The sequence below is a fragment of the Protobothrops mucrosquamatus genome, unplaced genomic scaffold (assembly GCF_001527695.2).
Source record: "Protobothrops mucrosquamatus isolate PMUCROS unplaced genomic scaffold, P.Mucros_1.0 scaffold352, whole genome shotgun sequence".
NCBI classification, from domain to species: domain Eukaryota; kingdom Metazoa; phylum Chordata; class Lepidosauria; order Squamata; family Viperidae; genus Protobothrops; species Protobothrops mucrosquamatus.
In genome coordinates this window covers 1,183,611-1,205,732 of record NW_015386687.1, presented here as the reverse complement: position 1 = coordinate 1,205,732, position 22,122 = coordinate 1,183,611, and the positions used below count along the sequence as shown (strand labels likewise).

At 46.2% G+C, this 22,122-nt stretch overlaps 1 protein-coding gene across 1 annotated transcript in view; it reads left to right on the top strand.

Moving 5' to 3' along the window:
• The window catches only part of LOC107287123 (acetolactate synthase-like protein), a 41,612-nt gene extending 33,975 nt beyond the window's left edge, over positions 1 to 7,637 (top strand). Inside the window, exons 8-14 of the mRNA XM_029284064.1 lie at positions 5,046 to 5,143; positions 5,359 to 5,495; positions 5,653 to 5,787; positions 5,972 to 6,086; positions 6,239 to 6,408; positions 7,206 to 7,276; positions 7,539 to 7,637. Coding sequence (XP_029139897.1) covers positions 5,046 to 5,143; positions 5,359 to 5,495; positions 5,653 to 5,787; positions 5,972 to 6,086; positions 6,239 to 6,408; positions 7,206 to 7,276; positions 7,539 to 7,637 — 825 coding nt within the window. The remainder of the gene's footprint in view (positions 1 to 5,045; positions 5,144 to 5,358; positions 5,496 to 5,652; positions 5,788 to 5,971; positions 6,087 to 6,238; positions 6,409 to 7,205; positions 7,277 to 7,538) is intronic.
• The last annotated feature ends 14,485 nt before the right edge of the window (positions 7,638 to 22,122 follow it).

Genomic DNA, 22,122 nt, shown 5'->3' with positions numbered 1-22,122 from the left:
GGTTTTCTCCCGCATAAAATTGGAAGTGTCTTGGCGACGTTTCGACGAAGTCCCATTCGTCATCTTCAGGCTGGTGTTTTCAGCTTCGTGCTTCTAGGAGTAAATTATGCATATATTATATTATAATTATATTATAATTATGCATATATACATATATGTTTAAAGAGATTAAGAATGTATTTTTTGGAATAAGATTGATTTTGAGGGAAATTATGTATTGAAATTGAAAAAATATTGAATTTTTAGACTGGAACTCTGAAGTGCTTAAATTAATTAGGTGATTAGTTAGTTATTATTGGAAAATGAAATAAATGAGACTGGTGATAAACAGAGGGATGAGAGAGATTAAGAGCTTGAACATATCTGGAAGAGATATTTGAAGTGATAATCTGTTGAAGTAAAACAATATTTGATTATGGTAATTGTAAACTGATAAAGTTTTAAAACAGGTTTAGTCATATAGAAATTTAAGCTAGAAATGGAATATCTCAAATCCATTATCTTATTTGAGGGAAATAGAGAGATGACAGTGAATGTACTAAGTTGAGCTGTTTATGTATGTTTTTTACTTTGAAATGTTTGCTTACCCAAGCACCATGAGGCGTCTTAAGCACTTTTTGTTAAAATTTAAAAACCAATAAAATATATTTTTTAAAAAATAAATCCATGGCTATTTCCCTCCAGGGGGCTGAGGGATTTGCCACTGTTTGTAACAGTTCGGACGATTTCCCTTGCAACCTCTTGGAAGTTGCACACTTTGGGCAGCTGGCCACGTAACTTTCTATGTCCTTTTTCATGGATGGCCACCAAAATTGCCATTTAATTAAATGTAATGTTTTTACAAATCCAAAATGCCCTGCTGATTTTGTGTCGTGGTAAAGCTGCATGACTGTGACTCTTTGGGTTGTTGGTATATATAACTTTTCCCCCACCAAAGGCAGCCCGTCATTCATTGTGCACACGTGTTTATTTTTCTGGATCCATTTATCTGTTTCCAAACTTTTCCGGAATTCAATTCCGGTTTGGCTACCCAGCTGTGGTTTTAATTTAGCTTGGGCTCTGGTGGTTACTGGCGCTGCCAGTTGTGATTCTACCATCATCGGTTTAGAGTCGGTGGCTTGCGTGCTGTTATATTGGGGCATGCGAGATAGTGCATCTGCTAGGAAGTTCTTTCCCCCCGGCAAATGCTTGAGCGTAAAATGGAATTGGTGAAAATGCTGGGACCAGCGGGTTTGCTTGGGGTTGAGCTTCCTGGGTGTTTTCAAGGCTTCCAAATTTTTGTGGTCTGTCCACATCTGGAAAGGGATTTTAATGCCTTCAAGGAACTGGCGCCACGTGAGTAATGATCAACGTATCCCGTATGCTTCTTTCTCCCACACAGGCCAGCGCTGTTCCATTTCAGTGAATTTCTTGGATGTATACGCACAGGGTTGAAATACCCCTTCATCGTTTTCTTGTAATAGTACAGCTCCCACTGCCACATCACTTGCATCCGCCTGTATTACGAAGGGCTTATCCATGTCTGGGTGCCTCAGTACTGGTTCGGCAGAAAAGAGTCTCTTTAATCTCTCAAACGCTGCTTGGCATTCCATTGTCCATTTTAGTGGCTGGCTAGGTTTTACTGAGGATGCTCCCTTCATTTTTAGTAAGTTTGTGAGGGGCAGGGCAAATGAGGGGATGAATTGGCGGTAAAAGTTTGCGAAGCCCAGGAAACTTTGCAGTTGCTTTCTTGTGTGAGGTGGTGCCCATTCTAATGCTGCTCTGACCTTTTCTGGGTACATTTCAGTGCCCTGTTGGGATATGCGATAACCTAGGTAGTCTATCCTTTCCTGGTGGAATTCACATTTCGAGAGTTTGGCATATAGGTGGGCGGCTCGCAGTTTCTTTAAAACCGCTCTGACTAGGTTGACATGTTCCTCTTTTGATTCGATGAAGATAAGGACTCCCTTAAATAGGTGCTCCCTTAGCACGTCACTGATTAATTGCATAAATACTGCGGGGGCCCCTTGTAATCCAAATGGCAAGACTTTGAATTGGTAGCACCCCATTGGGCAGTTAAATGTGGTCTTCCATTCATCCCCTTCCTTAATTTTCACGCGATAGTACGCTTCCCTTAGATCTAGTTTAGTAAAAAAAAATTCCTTTCGAGAGGTGTGATAACATGTCCTTCATGAGAGGTAGGGGGTATAGGTTGCTTTCACTGATTGTATTTAGGAGCCTATAATCCACGCATAAGCGTAAAGAGCCGTCCTTCTTCTCTCTAAAGAGGACTGGAGTGGCCAGTTTAGGCTTGGCAGGTTCAATGAACCCCCTTTCTAGGTTTTTCTTTATGAATCTTTCCATTTCCTCCTTCTCCTTTGGACTCATGGAGTATAATCTGGGCTTTGGGAGTTTTGCTCCGGGCTTGAATTCAATGGCACAGTCCGTGGGTCGGTGGGGGGGGGAGCTTATCCGCCCTCTCCTCACTGAAAACTTCAGCAAGATCTCTGTATTCCTCTGGTATTTCTGGTAGCCCCTTTTCCTCTCCCATGGATGCTTTTTCCGTTCTTAATTTTGGTAGATCCCCTTGGGGTTTTAAGTCCATAGGATCCCCTTTCGGGAAATTGAATTCTGCCATCCTCCAATTTATCCAGGGGTTCCATTTCTTTAACCATTCCATCCCTAGGATCATCGGGCATTCCATGCCTGGAGTCACTACAAACGTTACATCTTCCTCATGTTTGCCCAGGGAGAGGTGGATTGGTAAAGTGGCTAGGGTAGCTGGCACCCCCCCTGCTATGGACCCATCTAACTGGCCAAATGAGATTGGTTGTTCCAGTCTCCTCGACGGAATGCCCAGGTTTCCCACTAGCATCGGGCTAATGAGGCAGCGGGTGCAGCCAGAGTCTATTAAGGCTTTCACCTTCACAGCTTCAGGCATGGGGGGAATTAATATAGTCACTGTCTTGAGGATGGGTGCTATGGGTCCACTTACCAGGGGTTTGCCCTCCGAGCTGTCGTCTGAGGCATCCACCGGCCCTGCGGTGTAGGCTGGAGTTCTTTCCCCCTGATGAGCAGAGGTAGGGGATTCCACAGCCTCCATCACTCTCATGGCAGGTTCTTTTGGCTTAGCTGGAGACTTCCTGGATTTGCTGGCCGGTGATCTGTCTGGGTTGTGCTGTGGGGCTTTCGATCAGCATTCTACAGCTCAATGCCCCTCTCTCCTGCACTTGAAACACCCCATTTGCTTCTTGGCTGTAGCCGATAGTTTCACTGGTTCATGTGTCGACCCAGGTGGTGAGCAGCTCCATTGTTTTCCTCAGCGGTGCCTCTTCAGTAGGTCGATCTTTGCTTCCTCTGCCAGGACGTACCATTCATCAAGTTGTGTGGGTCCCCTCGGGGCAGGCAAGCGTCATATAGGTTGTAGTTTAGTCCGTCTTTGAAATGGCTAAGGAGGATGTCTTCTGGCCAGTTCAGTTTGCTGGCAATGGCCCGGAATTCTTGCGTATATTTGGCTACCGGGCGTTTGCCTTGCCTCATCATTTTTATCTTTTCGCGGGCTTTGCGATCAGCCAGGGGGTCCTCAAATCGCCTTCTCAGAGAGGACATGAAACTGTTGAAGTCGTTGAGCTCTGGGGCATTGGAGTCATGCAAATTCACCACCCAATCTGCGGCCGGCCCATCCAGAGCAGATTGCATGATCCAGATACGGGCTTTGTCACTAGGGATGTGTCGCTAGGGATGTGTCGCCCATATTCCTCCATGTAGCTGAGGACTTGGGTTACGAAAAACCCCAAGCGTGTCAGCTCCCCCTTGAATCTCACGTCCAGCAGCGGGAGTCTTTGAATGGATCGGTGTCTTCTTTGTCGGTGGTAGTGTCTTCCATCCAGATCGCCATCTGTGGGTCAGCAGGGAGTGGGGATTACTGGATCAGCGGACGTCCCCGGGGCTGCAGGTTCCATTTCCCCCGTGGTGTGTCTCCAGTTGCGGCTCCAGGAGCTGGTGCGGCCGTAGGGCTCAGAATTCTCCTCTCCTAGGGAGCTGAGGGTTCTCTTCATCAAGTCAATAGCTTTCTGTAGGGTCCAGCTCGAGTGCGGTGCCCAGCTTCCTTCCTCTTCCGCTTGCGTAGAGGGATTTCCCCATTTCCTGCTTCCATTCTGGTTGGTTGGCCCCCCGTCTCAGGGTCACCTTTCTTGATTTCTTTTCCCATTCGCCTTTCTTTCCAATGCCCATTGACCACCGAGGTTTGTGGTTACGTGTCTTCACCACCTCTTCTCCTGAGGAATCTGACCTCTCAGATCCCAACATCTGGCAGGTTTTCAGTCGGGGCAGTGGCTCCCTCTCCCGGGGGGCTTTCTCCCTTCCCTGCTCCGTCGTTTGACATGGTAATTTTTGCAAAGTGCCCGGCAAGGGTCTTCCTTCCAGGTGGACTAATTTTGCAGATCCTGTCTAATGTAAGGACCCACCTCACTTTACATCTTAAGAAGACAGAACTCTTGGAATATCTCTTCCAACAGGCATCTTTATTAAGAGAAAATGATTGCAGGCATTCTAGACAGGATCTGGGGAATTCTCTCCCATCCTTCAATGTTTTAAGTGTTCCCAAGCAGCCCCCACCCCACAGTTCTTCCGGGCGACGATCACTCATCCTCTCTTTTCCCAGATCCCAGGCGTTGCCTTGTTCCCCCCCTTTTCTCTCACTGCCGGCAAAAGGGAGACTTCAGAGAGATTAGATGAAAGGCGATGGCCATATTGTTATGATCAGTCCTCTTGATGAGAATCAACATCCAGTCACTTTGTAGTTTAATGAAGGAAGTGAGAGCCATAAAACCCCCTTGTTTATCCTCCTCCCCTTTCGCAGTATGACAGAATCCAGAGAGAGTAAGAAATGTTTTTTTTTCAGAGTAGGTAGCTAGAAATGAAACATAATTGGATTCTGACAATCACTTTCATTGCCCCCATTATGCATCACTGCATCCCCACAAACAATTAATACTGATTAGGTTGCTGCTCTGAAGCATTGGTTTTTGCTATGAACAACTTTTCCTGGACATACTTCTGTACAGGTGCAGCAATGTGTGGAGCTGATCAGCAGGGCTAGGAAGCCAGTCATACTACTTGGCAGTCAAGTGACCCTCCCTCCAATTCCAGCAATCAAGCTTAGGTAAGATGTGCTGCTTGCCCTAGACTGAGATTCCTTTTATAACATTGATGTACCATTAGGTTACCACTGACCCTCAGGCACAATATCCTTGCTCAGTAGAGTTAATCCATTAATTGGAAAGAGGAACTACAGGATATGACAAGTATGTGTTCAGATGAATAGACAGAAGTGAGGAGAAGAGATAGCAAAGATATCTGAACTTTTCCTCCTTACAGAGAAGCTTTAGAAGAACTGGGGATTCCATGTTTCCTGGGAGGCATGGCCCGTGGCATGCTGGGAAAGAACAGTCCATTGCATATTCGTCAAAACCGGCGTGAGACTCTCAAGGAGGCAGATCTGGTTATTCTGGCAGGTAGCTCAACTGAGAGTTTTGGTCTTCTACTGAAGAGGACGTTCAGAAAAACATTGGGCCAGTTTTGGGGAATTGGGAGGTTAGCAGATATTTCTGTTATTATATAATGATTGTCTAACAATTGTCTTCTGTTTATAGCTTCTGTTTTCCTTTTCAGGCACAGTCTGTGATTTTCGCCTGTTATATGGGCGTGCCTTGAGCAAGTACAGCAAAATCATTGCTGTTAACAGAAATCGGGAGCAACTGTTTAAAAATGCAGATTTTCACTGGACACCGAATATAGCCATAAAAGGTGAGGAGTTTGTTCAAGGCAACAATAAGTGAGATGTGAGGAACATTTCCTAGGGATTTGGCATGGTGAGAAAAGAGGATAATAAAAAGATGGTGCTTAAGGGCATGCCTTGTTAATACTGGTGATCAGAGGAAGAGGATCATTGGAAGAAGGTGCATACCTCCTTCAATTATGTTTTACACAGGGGATGCTGCATTGTTCCTTGTGTACTTAAACCAAAAGCTGAAAGGCTACTCATGTCCTCAGGATTGGGTAATGAGTTTGAAGGAGGCTGATCAGAAGAAGGAGAAAACAAACAGGTAATAATAAATGGTACTCTTTGTATGTGTCCATCCATACGTAGTGTAAGGCTTGCAGATACTTCTTATTTGTTCTACCCTTGAATAATACTTTGCTATATAGAAATTATGGCTATCTACTGGTATGTCTCAAATCGGTTTGTCATCTCCAGAGAGAAGGCAGAAGAACGGACAGAGCAGCATCTTAACCCACTGAAGCTCTTGCATCATGTAGATTACTTGCTTCCTGAAGACAGTGTACTAGTTGCAGATGGAGGTGATTTTGTAGCAAGTGCTGCCTATATTATAAAGCCAAGGGGACCACTATCTTGGCTAGATCCAGGTATGAGCTAAAGCAGAAGTCTAGACTTAATTGTTTTTCATGAGTGTAGGATGGGGTGATACTTCACAACACAACCTTCCACTTTGTACTCAGCTGCCTTTGAAACAGGAGAACTGCTCCATCCTAGAAAATATCCAGAAATATATTTTTGGTTTCCAAATGTGCATCCAATTCTCTCAGTAAAACATCCCAATCCACAGCAGTGTTTATCCCCCAGGTAGTATCAGATGAAGTTTGGGCTCTTTGTCTTCCCTTATTACTACAGGGATCAAAGAAATAGACCACACAAAAGAGAGCAGAAACGTTACACTAAAATGTCAATAAATAATCAGTCTGCAAATTATTCTTAGTCTGAATAATGTGAGCAGTATAAAATAAACTTTTTAAAACAATTCTACAATTCTAGCATTTTTCTCCCTTCATATCTTTCATCATATTTTTATCAGTTCAGGAAGTGTATTTTCTTAATTAGTAATTAATTAATTTATGGCTTGATTAAACTATGAGTAAAACAGCTAGGCTTTTAATACAATAAATATACTCCAGTATGCATCTGGTCCTACTATAGAGACATGAATTAGTTTGTTGATTTGTTTTAATCTATATGTATCCTACCTTTCTGTGTTCTGTGTACATACCAATCATGACAGATATTAACAAAGCTGAAAAACAGATGTAGTAAACCATCATAAACAGATTAAATGCACCCTTTTAGAAATCCAGGGAATTACTATTCAGGAATCAGTACAAACCTGTGCAGTTTCTTTAATCATGATGTCTGTTTCATCTCATTACAGGGGCTTTTGGAACTTTGGGAGTTGGGGGTGGATTTGCCTTAGGAGCCAAGCTCTGCAGGCCTGACTCAGAGGTTAGTATATTGTAGAGCAGGGGTGTCAAACTGCCGGCCCGTGGGCTGGATGCGTCATGCCGAAACCGCACCCACCCCAGTTCCGGCAATGGGGAAAAAGTCACGATACGTCGCGACACGTCACGTCACGAGTTTGACACCCCTGTTGTAGAGGGAAGCTAAGTGGGGAAGCTTAGTCATGGAACAGCAAATAAGAGGCTAGGTTCTGTTTTACAGCATCTTTAGCTGCTAATCCTTCCATGTTTTTTTTAATTGTTAACAGGTGTGGATCTTATATGGAGATGGCTCTCTTGGATTCAGCATCATGGAATTTGATACTTTTGTGCGACACAGGGTAACTATCAGCTTGCCCAGTTTCTAGGGGGTCTAGGATGACTTGACACCGCTAACTCAGCACGGCCAGCTATGGGAGGCCTTCTTGCCACTGCCAAGTCCCCTCTGCCAACTTATTGCCACTGTCTTGTTGCTGGACATCTCAATACTGGAAATTAGCTGCGAGGACAACTTGCTGTGGGCTCTGGATGGAGAGCCAGGCGGGTGAGCGAGCAAGTAGACTGTCAAGAGGGGGACGGTGATGGGCAGGGCAGCGCCGATATGAGAAGCAAGTGGGTTTGTCAGAGGGCAGTGGCAGTGTGTTGGTTCTGGCCTGAACACCAGATGAGCAGTTCGGCTGTGACGGCGGGTGGGGCTTCCCATTTTGTGGAGTGGAGAGTGGAGGGGGAGGCAATGGCACAGAGGCAACAACAACATGGGGGTGGGTTGTCAAAATGGGAAACTCATGCTACCGTTCTGCAAGTTTGTTTTTTTTTAAAAAAAACTTCCTTAATGTTTGAGAGTACTTTGCTCTGAAAATAAGGCCAGCTTTGAGAAGCAATGGGGTAGGATGTCACCTTTTTTTAAAAAAACAAAAAACTAGAAAGGCTTGTTTTGAGTTGCATTCAAACCCTTGCCCATCAAGCAGATTGCAAAGTTTGCAGCAGCATTTAGCTGCGGGTCTGATGAACCACAGAAATGGGACTGCATGGACAGGAAACTCTGGAGTCCAAACTGGAAAACACCCCTTCTCAGCATTACTTTTTGCACAGCGTTGGTGTCGGCTTTGGGAGGAACATTGCTACGATTCTCCATCCAAATGCACTCTGCACTTGACCAGAAGCACCAGGAAAGCACTCTGTACCTACCAGAAACACCAGGAAAGCACTCTGCACATGGCCAGAAACATCATGAAATCATCCAGCCGGCTTTGGGGGGTACATTTCTATGATGTTCTGTACAAACAAGTGTTTCTGGTCATGTGCAGAGTGCTTTCTCCCCAAAGCAGGGTGCATGATTTAATGGTGTTTCTGGTTATTTGCGGAGTGCTTTCTCCCCGAAACAGGGTGGATGATTTCATGGTGTTTGTCAGCTACCACCTCACGCTTGCACTTCGCAACCATTCAATATCAGCTGCCATGAACTCAAGGGGGTTAGATGGGAGGTGAGATGCTTCAAGGGAAACGAAACTTCACTGTATCTCTTTGAGCTTTGAGATGGGCTTCAACTGGCTGGGAACAGAAGGCAGCTGCGTACCATACCTTTGCCTGAAGTGACCGTTCTGAAAACATGTTGTTTGAATTTGGTTGGACATGGGGGCCCAGTTAATAGGAGGTGACTAAGGAGGGAAAAGTTAGACTTGGAGATTTTGGTGCACAATTCTCAGTTTTGGCTATGCATTACTATAATTCACTTGGCTTTTAGTAAACTATGTTTCTCAATAAATGTAGTTAAGGATCGTTAGAGGTTGAAGCTAAGACAGGTCTGACAGTGTTTCTGGTCATGTGCAGAGTGCTTTCATAGTGTTTCTAGTCATGTGCATTGTGCTTTCCCCCCCCCAACCGCCAGATAGATGATTTCATGGTATTTCTGGTCATGTGCAGGGTGTTTCCCCCCCCCCCCCAAAGTTGGGTGGATGATTTCATGGTGTTTTCTGGTCATGTGCAGAGTGCTTTTCCCTCAAAGCTGGTGGGTGATTTCACGGTATGTCAGCCGTCCCAACTTGGTCATTTAGAAAAGAAAGATTCTCGGACTCATGGCTAGCGAATGTATACTGTACTAAAGCCAAGTAATTACAGTGTAGCAAAGCTGAATCTGATGTTACTTGCCCAAAGCACATAGTTAACATTCCCTTTTGGATCCCGTCCCTCCATGGACACTGGTAAGAGTCCAATAGTGTTCAAACTAATTATTTTGGTAACAGTCCCCAGCTGTGCAGGCTTGAGGGTGTTGCAGGGTGACAGGTTGTGGCTGACAGGTTGGCACAAAGACTTTAATTTTCCTCTATCTTCCTCTCCTTCCTTCCACCCCGCAACTCCTTCCCCCGTTTCTCATGACAGCCTGGTATCTAGCTAAGCAGGGCCGGTGCAGCGGGATGGCAACTCTGACATGGTACTTCTGATTATGTGCAGAGTGCTTTCCCCCCAAAGCTGCGTGGATGATTTCATGGTGTTTCTGGTCATGTGTAGAGTGTTTTCATGATGTTTCTGGTCATACGCAGATTGCGTTTGGACAGAGTGTCGCAGCAATGTTTCCCCCAAAGTCGACACAGATGCTGTGCAAAGAGTAATGCTAAGAAGAGTTTTTTTCCCCCAGTTTGGACTCCAAAGTCCTGTTCATGCAGCCCCATTTCTGTGGTTCATCAGACTCGCAACTAAATGTGGCTGCAAACTTTACAATCTGCATGATAGGCAAGGGTTTGAATGCAATTCAAAACAAGCCTTTTTAGTTTTTTTTTTTAAAAAAGGTGACATCCCACCCCATTGCTTCCCAAAGCTGGCCTTATTTTCAGAGCAAGGCACCCTCAAACATTAAGCAATGTGACTTTTTTTAAAAAAAACTTGCAAAGCAGCCCATTGCAGTGCCCCTCTGACATCCCACTCACTCGCCTGCCCGGCTCTCCATCCAGTGCCCACAGCAAATTGCACCGCGAATTTCCAGTTTTGAGATGTCCTGTAATGAGATGGTGGCAGCAAGTTGGCAGAGGGAACTTGGCGATGGCAAGAAGACTGCCTCAAGCTAGCAGCAGTGAGTCGTTCCATTCTGGTTTCTAGGATGCTGCGTACTCTCAATTTCTATAGATGTGAGTGCAGAAAACTGACAAGACTGTGGAATTATGCAGGTGTTTTTTTAAAAAACAAATTTTATTGGTTTTTTAATTCTTAATACAAAGTGCTCTAGACACACCGTGGTGCTGGGGTAATCAAAAGTCCAAAAACAAAACATATGTAAATAACTCAATCAGTACATCAAATATTCCCTCTCTATTTCCCTCAAATAGCTTATATATTTAAAATAGTCTATTTCTAACAAATTTCTATTAATCCTAAGCCTGTTTTAGAGCTTTATGCAATTACAAGACCATAATCAAATTTAACTTTAAATACACACATTATCAGTTCAAGTATCCCTTCCAAATATATCCTAATTCTTTAATTTCATCATAAATCTTGTTTATTCCTTCTTCCACTAATATCTCCCAGTTAAGATAAAATATTGATCTATCCTTTACATATCTAATCCATCAATCGATCGATTTTTTAAGCTTAATAAAATAATATCAACCTTAAATCATTTGAGTCCCTTAGACAAGGTTCTGATTTCATCCAATTAATTATCAAACCTAATATCATCCATATTATCAAACAAAACACATCATCTTACTAGAATCACATTCAATTAATTATTAATTCAATCCCGATCTAGAACATCTCTTCATTTTTCTTCAATCCATTATATAATAATTTTCATACAATAATCACCCATTTTTTCTTATTTCTTTTTTTTTCCAAAGAAATTTTTTTTTCCAGCATAAAAAACAATCATAATATAAGTAAACACAATAACAAAAACCCCCCACCCCCCTCCCCGGACTTCCCAAACCTAATCCCAGGATAATATTCATATAAAAGTAAACAAATACTAATATCTCTAACTCCACAAAATATCTTAATCTACATTAAAAGATAGAAAGAGTAAACAAACTTAGAAAATCTAAAAACCTAAATTNTCTTCTCCATATTGATAAAAATTGTTCATTCGAATGATTCTTCAGATAAGCCGAAATCTTTGCCATTTCAGCAAGATGCGAAACTTTCATTCTCCAGTCTCCCATTGTAGGCAGAATTGGGCTCTTCCAATTTTGGGCTATCAGCAGTCGGGCAGCAGATAAACAATAAAGCATCAAATTTGTTTCTTTTGCGTCTAAACCTTGCACAATACCTAAAAGAAACAACTGTGGGAGAAAGATAATCCTTTTTTTAAAAATTTGCTGTAAGTTCCACCACAATTGTATCCAAAAGGCCTTAATAACCTTACAAGTCCACCACGTATGAAAAAAAGTTGCATCTGGATGTCCACACCTCCAACACTTGGATTCATAATTCACATAAATACGAGACATAGTTGAAGGATCCAGGTGCCATCTATAAAACATTTTATAAAAATTCTCACGTAAATTTTGAGCTTGTGTGAACTTCACATTTCTCACCCAGATCAGCTCCCAAGTGTCCATAGGTATTGTTTCTCCTATATTTTGAGCCCATTTAATCATACAATCTTTAACTAATTCAGTTTCTGAGTCCAATTCTAGTAAAACATTATATATTATTTCTACTCATTATAACATTATAACATTATTTCTGCTCAAAAACTTAATCCTTAAATCAATCCATAGTTCTAAAATGCCTTATATCCAATATATATAATTTTAAATTTCTCTTTTCAATCTTATTCTAGGCTTTTTTTTCTGCCAAGCAGGTTTCCACAACAACGCTTCCTTTCAGCCGATAGGTCTCTCTTTGTTGCTTGTGATGCCATTTGAGGCAGTAATAAGCTTCCTGTCATCTGGATTGGACCTCCATTTCTCTTATTCTTGAAGCCTCACTGCATTAAAGGTTCAAATCTCAATCTTTGCTTTTTCTGATCCTCAAAAATATAGATAAGATGCTTGTAGGGTGAAATAAGTTCCTCTGTATCCTCAATAAAGTCATCTTTTAGTGTAATTTGGTTTGTAGAATAGTCAGGTGTAATCTGAAAGTCACTTTTAAGATTTAAAGAAGAATCTCTGGTTCTTAATTCTGTGGTAATCTCTTTCATTGTAACAAATTCCTCTTTAATTTCCCTTAATTCCTCTTCTGGTATGTTTTGGTTTATAGAATAAACAGATGTAATCTGAAAGTCAGTTTGAAAGTTTGGGGTAGAGTTGACTCTTCGTTCTGTAGTAATCCCTTTCCTTATAGCACATATTTCTTCAGAAACCTCATGGATCTTTTCCAGTATAAGCTTGCAATTTAAGTGAGAGTAGAATTTCTCCATTTTAAAAGGGGTCAAAGAAAGTCCTTTCTTTATTATTATTATTTCTTCTTTTTTTAATGAGGACTGTAATTAAACAGTGTCCACCCCCTCAGTTCCCACAGCTGTACCAGCTTATCTTATCCAGGAATAGTTTGAAGGTCAGGTCCTTCTATCCAAAAAATAGTTGCAACATTGACTTTTCACCACTAGATGTCCTCAGTAAATAAAAAATCTTTTCCAGACACCATTTTTTTCCCTTTTTTCTAACTTTTAAAGGAAAGAGTGGAGAAAGAAATAATCTTCCAATATTAGCTACTAATACAATTCGAAAAAGCATTTTTTTCTGTATCCCAAAATGACTGAGAATAGAGCATAGTCTTTAAAAAATTTTTGTTCTCAACGCCTCTCTTCCCACACATACAGAAGCTGCTTTTTCCAAACGGGGAAATAATTCCAACCAAGTTTTTACAGGCAAAAAAAACCAAGTAGGGGAAAGAGAGGGGCTAAAAGAGTCTCACCCGGATCCTCCACGGTGGGTCTAATATCGCTTAGCTGTAATTGTGACTTCGGTTGGTGCAGCAGGATAATCGGCCATCTTGCAGGATGATCATTGCTCCGTCGGCCCTAAGGAAATAGCTGGAGCCGCAGGAGAAGCTGCCGCTCTCCCGCAGTCACCAGCAAGCCTCCTTCTCGGTGTTCGCCCCTCCAGGGTGACTTTCGACCCACTAGGGTGTCTACCGATGCAAAAAACCCCGCCGGACTGGAGACGAGTCCCCAGACGCGACCGGCGTCGCTGCGTACCGGAACCGGAAGTCTAGAATTATGCAGGTTTTACAAAAGGATCATTTCAGTGGTTAATTGTAACTTCTATTTAGTAGGTCTTGATTAGCAGCTGGTTTGCTGTTTTCCAATGGAAAAAAAGAGCAACTATATTCTTCCAGTTCTTCTTAGGGCTCCTTTAGCTAATCACCCTTCCTCCCCATTAAATTCTCAACCTGTTTCTCAAGCTATATGCTAATATATGCTGATATGAATTTGTGCATTTTCTTAATCTGCCTGGGTGATTACTGGAACAAGAACTACTGAATGCAAGTGATAGTTACCATCCCCCGAGAGAAAGAAAAGGGGTAGAGGGGTTAGTTGGAGAAATTTATGAGACAGGTAGCCTTTTTTCAAAAGATGCAGTAGTATATGAAGATTGGAACTGTGAATATTGGTTGGGAAAATGAGATAAAATTAATGAATCTATGTTGTGTGTGTGCGCGCACATATGTGTGCATGTGCTCATGCCTGATTAAGTCTACAGAGTTGGGCCCCCAGAAGTGTTGTGCAACTGAAGGGTTGAACAGACTTCTCTGGCATTCCATGTCATGGAATGTATGTGTCTGTTGTTTAGGGATGGTTGTATACATTTATATTTGGAAATGTAATATTCTGGCTAGGGGGCACTCAAACAGCAAAGCACAGAACAGGAAATAGGATCAATCAATCAGCACGTAGGACATGCACCTTAGCACAATGTGCAATTGAGATTTGGGAGGTGTTTGCATCAGTGTGTCTGCAGCCATGTGAACCCACGCTTACCCATCAAGCCCTTCATAGTGTAGCTATGCAGCTATGGCTAAGGGCAGTTGCAGGCAACGCTAAATCAGCCTGAACAGTCTGTGCTGGTAGGATATGTTGTAGCTAATGATGGAGCTGATGATGATAGAACTGAGAATAGGCTCGTTGGGTGATATATTAGAGGCCCAAATTGGGACTTTGATAAGGAGAAGGGAGTATTGGGGGGCACTAAATGGCAGTGCAAGACATGGAGAACCTTGCATTGATGTAGATCCCCTCTGTTAAGACAGTTCCTCCTGTTCTGAGCCCAGGAGGTTGAATTGTTGGATACCTCTCAGCTGCTGCTGGTAAATTCAGAAACAACTAAATCTTAATTTAGGTGTTTCTAAATTAAGATTTCACCACTGCATTATATAATAACCAGTTATGGAGATCTGATTAGGTAGGGAATGGCAGTAGTTCTGCAAGAAATCTGGTTGGTTGGGTTTTAAGGTCTTCAAGAGCTGTAGCACAGAATCAGTGGGGAGGAGTAGCCATAATCCTTTGTAAGATACTTATGTTGATAGGAAATATTGCCTTGAAAGTGACTAATTACTAATGTCTGTGTATGGGACTGGGCCACATTGACAGCTGGGGTTGCTGATAGTATACTAACCACCTAGTTACTGGCAGCAGCCCTTCATGAGCACCTGGATCTTCATGATGTTGGAATTGGATGACTTTATTCTCAATATCCTCAGAGAGGAAGGCCAATGTAGCTTGTTAATCCATATGTCAAAATTCTGACAGACAGAGACAAATAAAGCAGAACTCCAAGGCTTGGAAATTCCTCAAAGAACATGTTTATTAGTTACAAAGTATCGGTATGTCAAAAGTGAAACCAAGTCTGAAGACACATGTAAAAATTCCCCAATACAAAGTTAAGAAATCCCACCCCTAAGGCTATGCAAGCAACTACATTCCCAAATACATCTTCTCGGTGGGCTTTTCACGAAATGCCCAGCCTGCAGTCTCACAGTTCAATTCCACTGTGACAGGGTTAATGATGTTAGTGATAGGAAAAGGACCAAGAAATTTTGGCCCCAATTTTCTACTGGGTAATTTTAACCTTTTGTTGAAAGCTAAACTGTCTAACATTTCTGAGGGGAGCGTTGTTTGTCTATTTGCTCTTTGTAAACCTTGGTAGCTTTGGTCAATGCCTTCTTCACATTCACCCAAATCCCCTGGAAGGATGTCACCCATTGGTCCAGAGTCTGGGAAATAAGAGGCTCCTGTGGATACTCAGGCATGGGCACAAAATCTCGACCCATTACTATTTTAAATGGGATGAGTCCAGTGCTACTGTGCACCATATTGTTGTAGGCTACCTCTGCGAAAGGGAGGAGGTCAGCTCAATTAGTCTGCTGGTAATTTACATAGCATCTGAGGTACTGTTCCACCATTGCGTTAGCTTTCTCAGCAACTCCATTAGTATTCAGATGAAAAGGTGATGATAGCCCCTGGGAGGACCCAATCATTTTAACGAACTCCCTCCAAAATTTTGCAGTAAACTGGACCCCTCTATCAGAAATAATCTGCTTTGGGGCACCATGAAGTCAGTATATGTGCTTCAAAAATAGTTTAGTTAGCTTCTGGGCAGAGGGAAGTCCCAAGCAAGCGATGAAATATGCCTGTTTGGAAAATAGATCAATCACAGTCCATATTACAGTGTTTCCCTTGTTCTCAGGTAATTCCACTATAAAATCCATAGCTATCTCCTCCCAAGGTTGAGAGGGATCAGCCACCTGCTGCAATAAACCCAGTGGTTTTCCACAACACCTCTTCATGGCAGCACAAGTGGCACAACTCTTAACATACCTCTCAATGTCCTTTTTCATTCCTGGCCACTAGAATTGCCTCCGCACCAGATGCAATGTTTTTAAAAATCCAGAGTGACCCGCTTGTTAGTGTCATGACTCCGTTGCAATGCCTGGAGCCTGGAGCCATCTAGGAGATATAACTTAGAACCCTTCCAAGTTAGCCCTCCCCTTAAGGCAGCGGTTCTCAACCTGTGGGTCGCGACCCTTTTGGGGGTCGAATGACCCTTTCACAGGGGTCACCTAAGACCATTGGAAAACACATATTTTCGATGGTCTTAGGAACCGAGACACCACCCCGCATCCGTCTCCGCATGGCCGCCTCCACCATTTGCAGAGAGAGACAGAGAAGCATTTTCGCTTCCCTTCTCTCTCTCTCTCTCTCTCAGGTGGACTTACCTCCTGCAGGGCTCCTGATTGCCCCACCCCCTGGGAGAAGCGCAGCCAGGGCCTCATGGCCTTGGAGCCGCCCGGGGAAGCCCCGGGATCCCTGCTGGGAGCGGCCCGCTGGAGGCTCCGCTGAGTGGGCCAGCCCTCCCGCAAGCCGCGGCCCAAGGGAGACCAGCCCCTACGATCCCCAGCCAGCCCGACCATTGGACCCGCTGGCCAGGAAAGCGCGCCGGAGTCCAGGCTGCCAGAAAGGAAGAAGGAGATTCAGCAAAGGTAGGAGAGGAGAGCCGCCTCCTGGGGCCCAGTGCTGGCGGCGGCTTCCTTGCCATCCTCTTCCTCCTCTCCTTCCTCCTGCTGCCCCCAAGGCGGCTCAGGTGGGCACCGGGGCAAGAGGGGTGCCTGGGGGGGAGCAGCCAGGGTGGCGGAGGGGCTGGTGGGCCGCGCGACAGCAGCCCCCACCGTGGCTCCATCGGATGGGTGGAGGGCGAGGCCGGGCAGTGCAGAGTCCCGGCTGGGGCAGTGGCGGTGGTTTTCTCGCCCTTCTCCTCCTTCCTCCTACTGCCCCCAAGGCGGCTCGGGTGGGTGCCGGGAGGAAGAGGGGTGCCTGGGGGAAAGCAGCCGGGCTGGCAGAGGGGCTGGCGGGCCGCGCGGCACCAGCCCCCACCGCGGCTCCATCGATGGACGGAGGACGAGGCCGGGCAGCGCGGGGGCAGCGGGGACCCCTGACAATGCAGCAGTGGCCGGCGGCGGCGGAGCTGCTGCCTCCCATCCTGCTCCCCCTCTCCACCCGTTCGGCTGAGGACACGGCGGAGGCCGGGCCGGGGGTGGCGGGGACCCCAAACGATGCTGCTGTAAGAGAGAGAGAGGAAGAGAGAGAGGAAAGAGAAACAGAGGAAAAGAGAGAGGAGAGAGAGAAAGACAGAGGGAAGAGAGAAAGAGAAAGGGAGGAAACAGAAAGAGAGAGAAAGAGAGAGAGGAAAGAGAAAGAGGAAAGAGAAAAAGAGGAAAGAGAAAGAGAGGAAAGAAACGGAGAGGAAAGAGAAAAAGAGGAAAGGGGGAAAGAGGAAAGAGGGAGAGAGGAAAGAGAAAGAGAGAGGAAAGAGAAAGGAAAGAGGAAAGACAAAGAGGAAAGAGAAAGAGAGGAAAGAGAAACAGGAAAGGAGAGAAAAGAGAAAGGGAGGAAAGAGAAAGAGGAAAGAGAGAAGAGAGAGGAAAGAGAAAGAGAGGAAAGAGAGAAAGAGAGAGGAAAGAGAGAGAGGAAAGAGAGAAAGGTAGAGGAATGGCACTTCTCCAACCAGGCTGGGCGGAGCGGCCTTTCCCCCCCCTCCCCAGCCAGCTGGATGGGGGGTTGGGGGTCACCACAACATGAGGAACTGTATTAAAGGGTTGTGGCATTAGGAAGGTTGAGAACCACTGCCTTAAGGTTAGTGTAGATTTGTTATCTTTAAACCAGGCATCGGTCTTTAACTTCTCCTTTAATTCCTTTAGCAAGCGATTGTCAGGACCAGCAGGGGGTCTCTCTGTGTGTGTGATCTGGTTGTTATTTGAGAAGCAGATTGCGATGGAGGAATAATGGAGTTAATTACTTCCTTTCGGTTGCTCTTGAACTGGGGCATTCTAAACAAGGCATCAGCTAAAAAGTTCTTACCCCTAGGAAAATATTTTAAAGTGGAATTAAAACAGTTAAAGTACTGAGCCTACCGAATTTGCTTGGGGGATAATTTACGGGGGGGGGGGTGTCTTCAGAGCCTCCAAATTTTTGTGATCAGTCCATACCCCAAAAGATATTTCCCTCCCTTCCAAGAAATGACACCATGTCACCAAGGCCAACGAACTGCAAAAGCCTCTTTCTCCCAAACAGCCCACCTCCTCTCGGTGTCAGTTAATTTTTGGGAAGTGTAAGTGCAAGGTTGTAACTCACCTCTGATTTTTTTGTAGGAGAATGCCCCCCCCCCGGCCACGTCACTTGCATCAGTTTGAATGATGAATTGTTGTCCAGGGTCAGGGTATTTGGTTCCGCTGCAAAGAGTCTCTTTAGTTTTTCGAATGCTGCCTGGCACTTGTAATGACCATTGCAATGGCTCACAAGGTCGTGGTTTTTCCCTTCCTTTGCCTGTTTTGAGTAAATCAGTGATTGGCATGGCTATCTTTGCAAAACGAAATAAATTGATGATAAAAGTTTGCAAACCCCAAAAAACTTTGAAGCTGCTTGCGGGTATGTGGGGGTTGCCATTCCAGTACTGCTTTAACTTTGGCAGGGTCCATCAATATCCTCTCATTCGAAATTCGATAACCTAGATAACACCTCATGGACCATTTTGATATGTTCATCCATGGTTTCAGAGTAAATAAGGATGTCATCAAGATAAATCAAAAACCCCTTGTATAAATGATCATGGAGTACTTGATTTATCAATTGCATAAACACAGCGGGTGCTCCCTGCAGTCCAAAAGGCATCACTTTAAATTGGAAACTCCCCAATGTGCAATTGAACGCTGTTTTCCACTCGTCCCCCTCCTTGATCCGGATCCGGTAATAAGTCTCTCTTAAATCCAGTTTGGTAAAGATTTTTCCTTTAGCCAGGTGGGCTAACATGTTCTTCATCAGGGGGAGGGAGTACGTATTTTCCATGCTGACAGTGTTGAGGGATTTAAAATCCACGCATAATCTAAGAGAGCCATCTTTCTTTTCCTTGAAAAGCACGGGAGCAGCCACAGGTGATTTGGCTGGCTGAATGAAACCCCTAGCTAAGTTTTGATGTACTCTCTCAGTTCTTTCATCTCTTTTGGGAGCTTGGCACTGGGCAGAATTTCAATAGAACAGTCCGTAGCCAGTGTGGGGGAAGGACGTCACGTTCTTTCTCACTAAATGCTTCTGCCAGATCACAGTAGTCAGTGGGGACAAGTTAAATCCCCGGCAGCTGTTTGGCTACGGTCTCTAGGGCTATGGTGGTGATCCTATAGCACGTGTGCCAGACTGGGCACGCAGAGCCCTTTCTGTCGGCGCGCGCACCAGAGGAACGCTCCCCTCCCCCTCTCCATGTGCGCCCGTCCTCGGCCAGCCCTCCTCCATCCTCCTGTGGACAGACCGCGGCTTACCAAGCCAGGCAGCGCCTCTCCCCGCACGCGTCCTCAGGCGGAGGAGCTGTGCAGCCGCAGCTCTCGCTCCCCTCCAGCCTCCATCTGCCCGAGGCCTGAGCTTGGCATGCCCGGCTTGCCAGCGATGGGCTGGAGAGCGTGGGACGGCAGCAGCTGCCCCGGGATGAGGGGTAGGTGGGGTGGGTGCTCCCGATGTCCGCAGAGGAAGAAGTGGTGTAGAGGCTCCATGCGCAGTCCAGCCCCGGCACAGCACGGAAAGTGAGGTAGCAGCTCCACGTGCATCCCCATGCGTGAGTGTGCTCCCGCCCTGCCAGGCAAGCGGAACCATGGCATCTGCGGCAGAAGACTGCAGGCAGGCACCAGGGGGGAGAGGCCGAGGGAGCCCGAAGGGAGGCACCCCGGCGCGCCTGGCTGGCCGGTGATGGGCTGGAGAGCACCAGACAGCAGCAGTTGCCCCGGGATGAGTGGTAGGTGGGGTGGGCTCTCCCAATGTCCGCAGGGGAAGAAGCGACACGGAGGCTCCGTGCCTAGTTTAGCCCGGCCCGGCCCGGAAAGCAAGGCAGCAGCCCCACGTGCGTCCCTGAGCTCAAGCGCGCCCCTCCCCTGCCAGGCAAGCGGAGCCACGGCATCTGCGGCAGAAGAGCGCAGGCAGGCAGCGGAAGGCACGAGGAGCCCCGATCCCAGCACAGCCCTTCACCACTCTCCTCCCACCCCCTCGGAAGAGCTGCGGGGCTCAGGAGCCTCCCCCCATGCCCCCCACCCTCCAGGGAAGAAAACCATCATGAGACACTCTTCTATTTTAACTTTTTTCCTTGTCGCTTTTTGGAGTTTTCATGCTGCTTTCGTGAGATGGCAGCATTTGGGAGGGGGTGTAGCTGCCCCTTCCCCCCAGCCATCAGCTGAGCAAGACACCCTCCTGCCCACTGTCCCACCCACCAGAGACCCCCTGGATCTCCCCCAACCCTGCCCGGCCCCCACAGGCATCCCTCCCCAGGAGCAACATGGAACTGGCCGCGTCCACCCAGTCTGCCATGACCACTGTTGCCGCACCCACCCAGCAAGCCATGCCCACCTGGCACCCGGCGATATATAAGTGGGTTTTGGGTTGCAGTTTGGGCACTCGGTCTCTAAAAATTTCGCCACCACTGCTTTATGGTTTCAGGAGGCTCCCCTTGCATCTCGCAGATGGCCAGCGTCTTTGTTTTATTGTCAGTGTCAGGTGAGAGTGGTCCTGTCCCCAGTTTCAATTTCTGCATTCCCTCCCACCAGATGTTAGGACGCCATTTATCCAACCATGCTAGCCCCAAAATTACTGCTTCGGTCATCTTTGGAACCACCACAAAACGGATGATTTCCCAATGCCGACCCATTTCCAAACACACCGGTTCGGTTAGGTCCGTGGCAGGGGCACCTCCAATCAGGGACCCGTCAGCCTGCTCAAACCTCATGGGCAGCTTGGCCCGGATTCCAAGTTTGAGCACAGTGGGTAAGTTAATTAAGCACCGAGTGCACCCTGAATATTAGGACATTCAAATTCATGTGAGCCCCTGTTTTGGGCACTATCAGCCTCGTGGGAATGGCAAAAGGGGGAATGGGCTGACTCACCATGGGGTCCTCCTCGCCTTCCTCGTCACTGTCGTATGGTGCCGGCTCAGATTGTGGCTCAGATTGTGGTTTGGCATCGAGCTCAGCAGTAGGGGAGGCTTTGACACCCAGGCCTTGATGTTCCAGTTGGTTTTCTCTCTTCCCCCTCTGGAAGCTCTTCACAGCCGCGACTGGCACGCTTCTAGGTTGAGGGTGAGGAGCTGGGCACTCCACAGCATGGTGACCCATCTGACTGCACCAGTAGCACTTGATTGAAACCCTGGTTGGTGCTTGGGAGACGTTGGCGGCTGCAGAGGCTTGGGGACGTCAGCCATAGAGGCGTTTTTCTTGGGTTCAGTGGTGCTTGACTTTCGGGGGCGGTCCAGCTCGATGTCCAGCATCACCGCCATATGGTACTAATCAGGCAACAGGTTGGGAAGCCCTCGAATGATGCAGTCTTGAAGCAAGTCGCGATCTAACCCCTGTTTGAAGTAGTTGATCAGTGACTGCCACTGCCCCAGCTGGTTAGCAACTCTCCTGAATTCGCGGATGTACTCCTTTGCGGGGCAACCTCTTTGCTTCATGTGGTGGATTTCAGTAGCCCCTTCATGGAAGTTGGTCACCCAGTCGGCCGTTTCTCCCTCTAAATTTGCCACCACAGCATTCACCATCATAGCCCCATAAGCATAAGCATAGCGATCTAAATGAGCCCACATCTCATTTAAGAAGGTGGTCAGCTCCTCGGGATCCACATCAAAGGTGGGCTTGATAGGAGGCGGCTCAGACCTTGGCTGGGACACAGGGCTTGATATCACAGCTGGTTGGGGGATGGGTGAAGCAGCATGGATTCTGGCAGTTGGACTGGAGCTCCGGCAAGGGTGGGAAGAAATGGGTAGTTCTTGGCATATCCCTCCACGGCACCCACCTCCTAGGCAACGGATCATTTCCTTCACCTCCAGCCGGCCGAACTTTTTCAGCTGTCCGAGTGAGGGGCTGCGGACTGGAATCTCCACTTGCCAGAGTCAT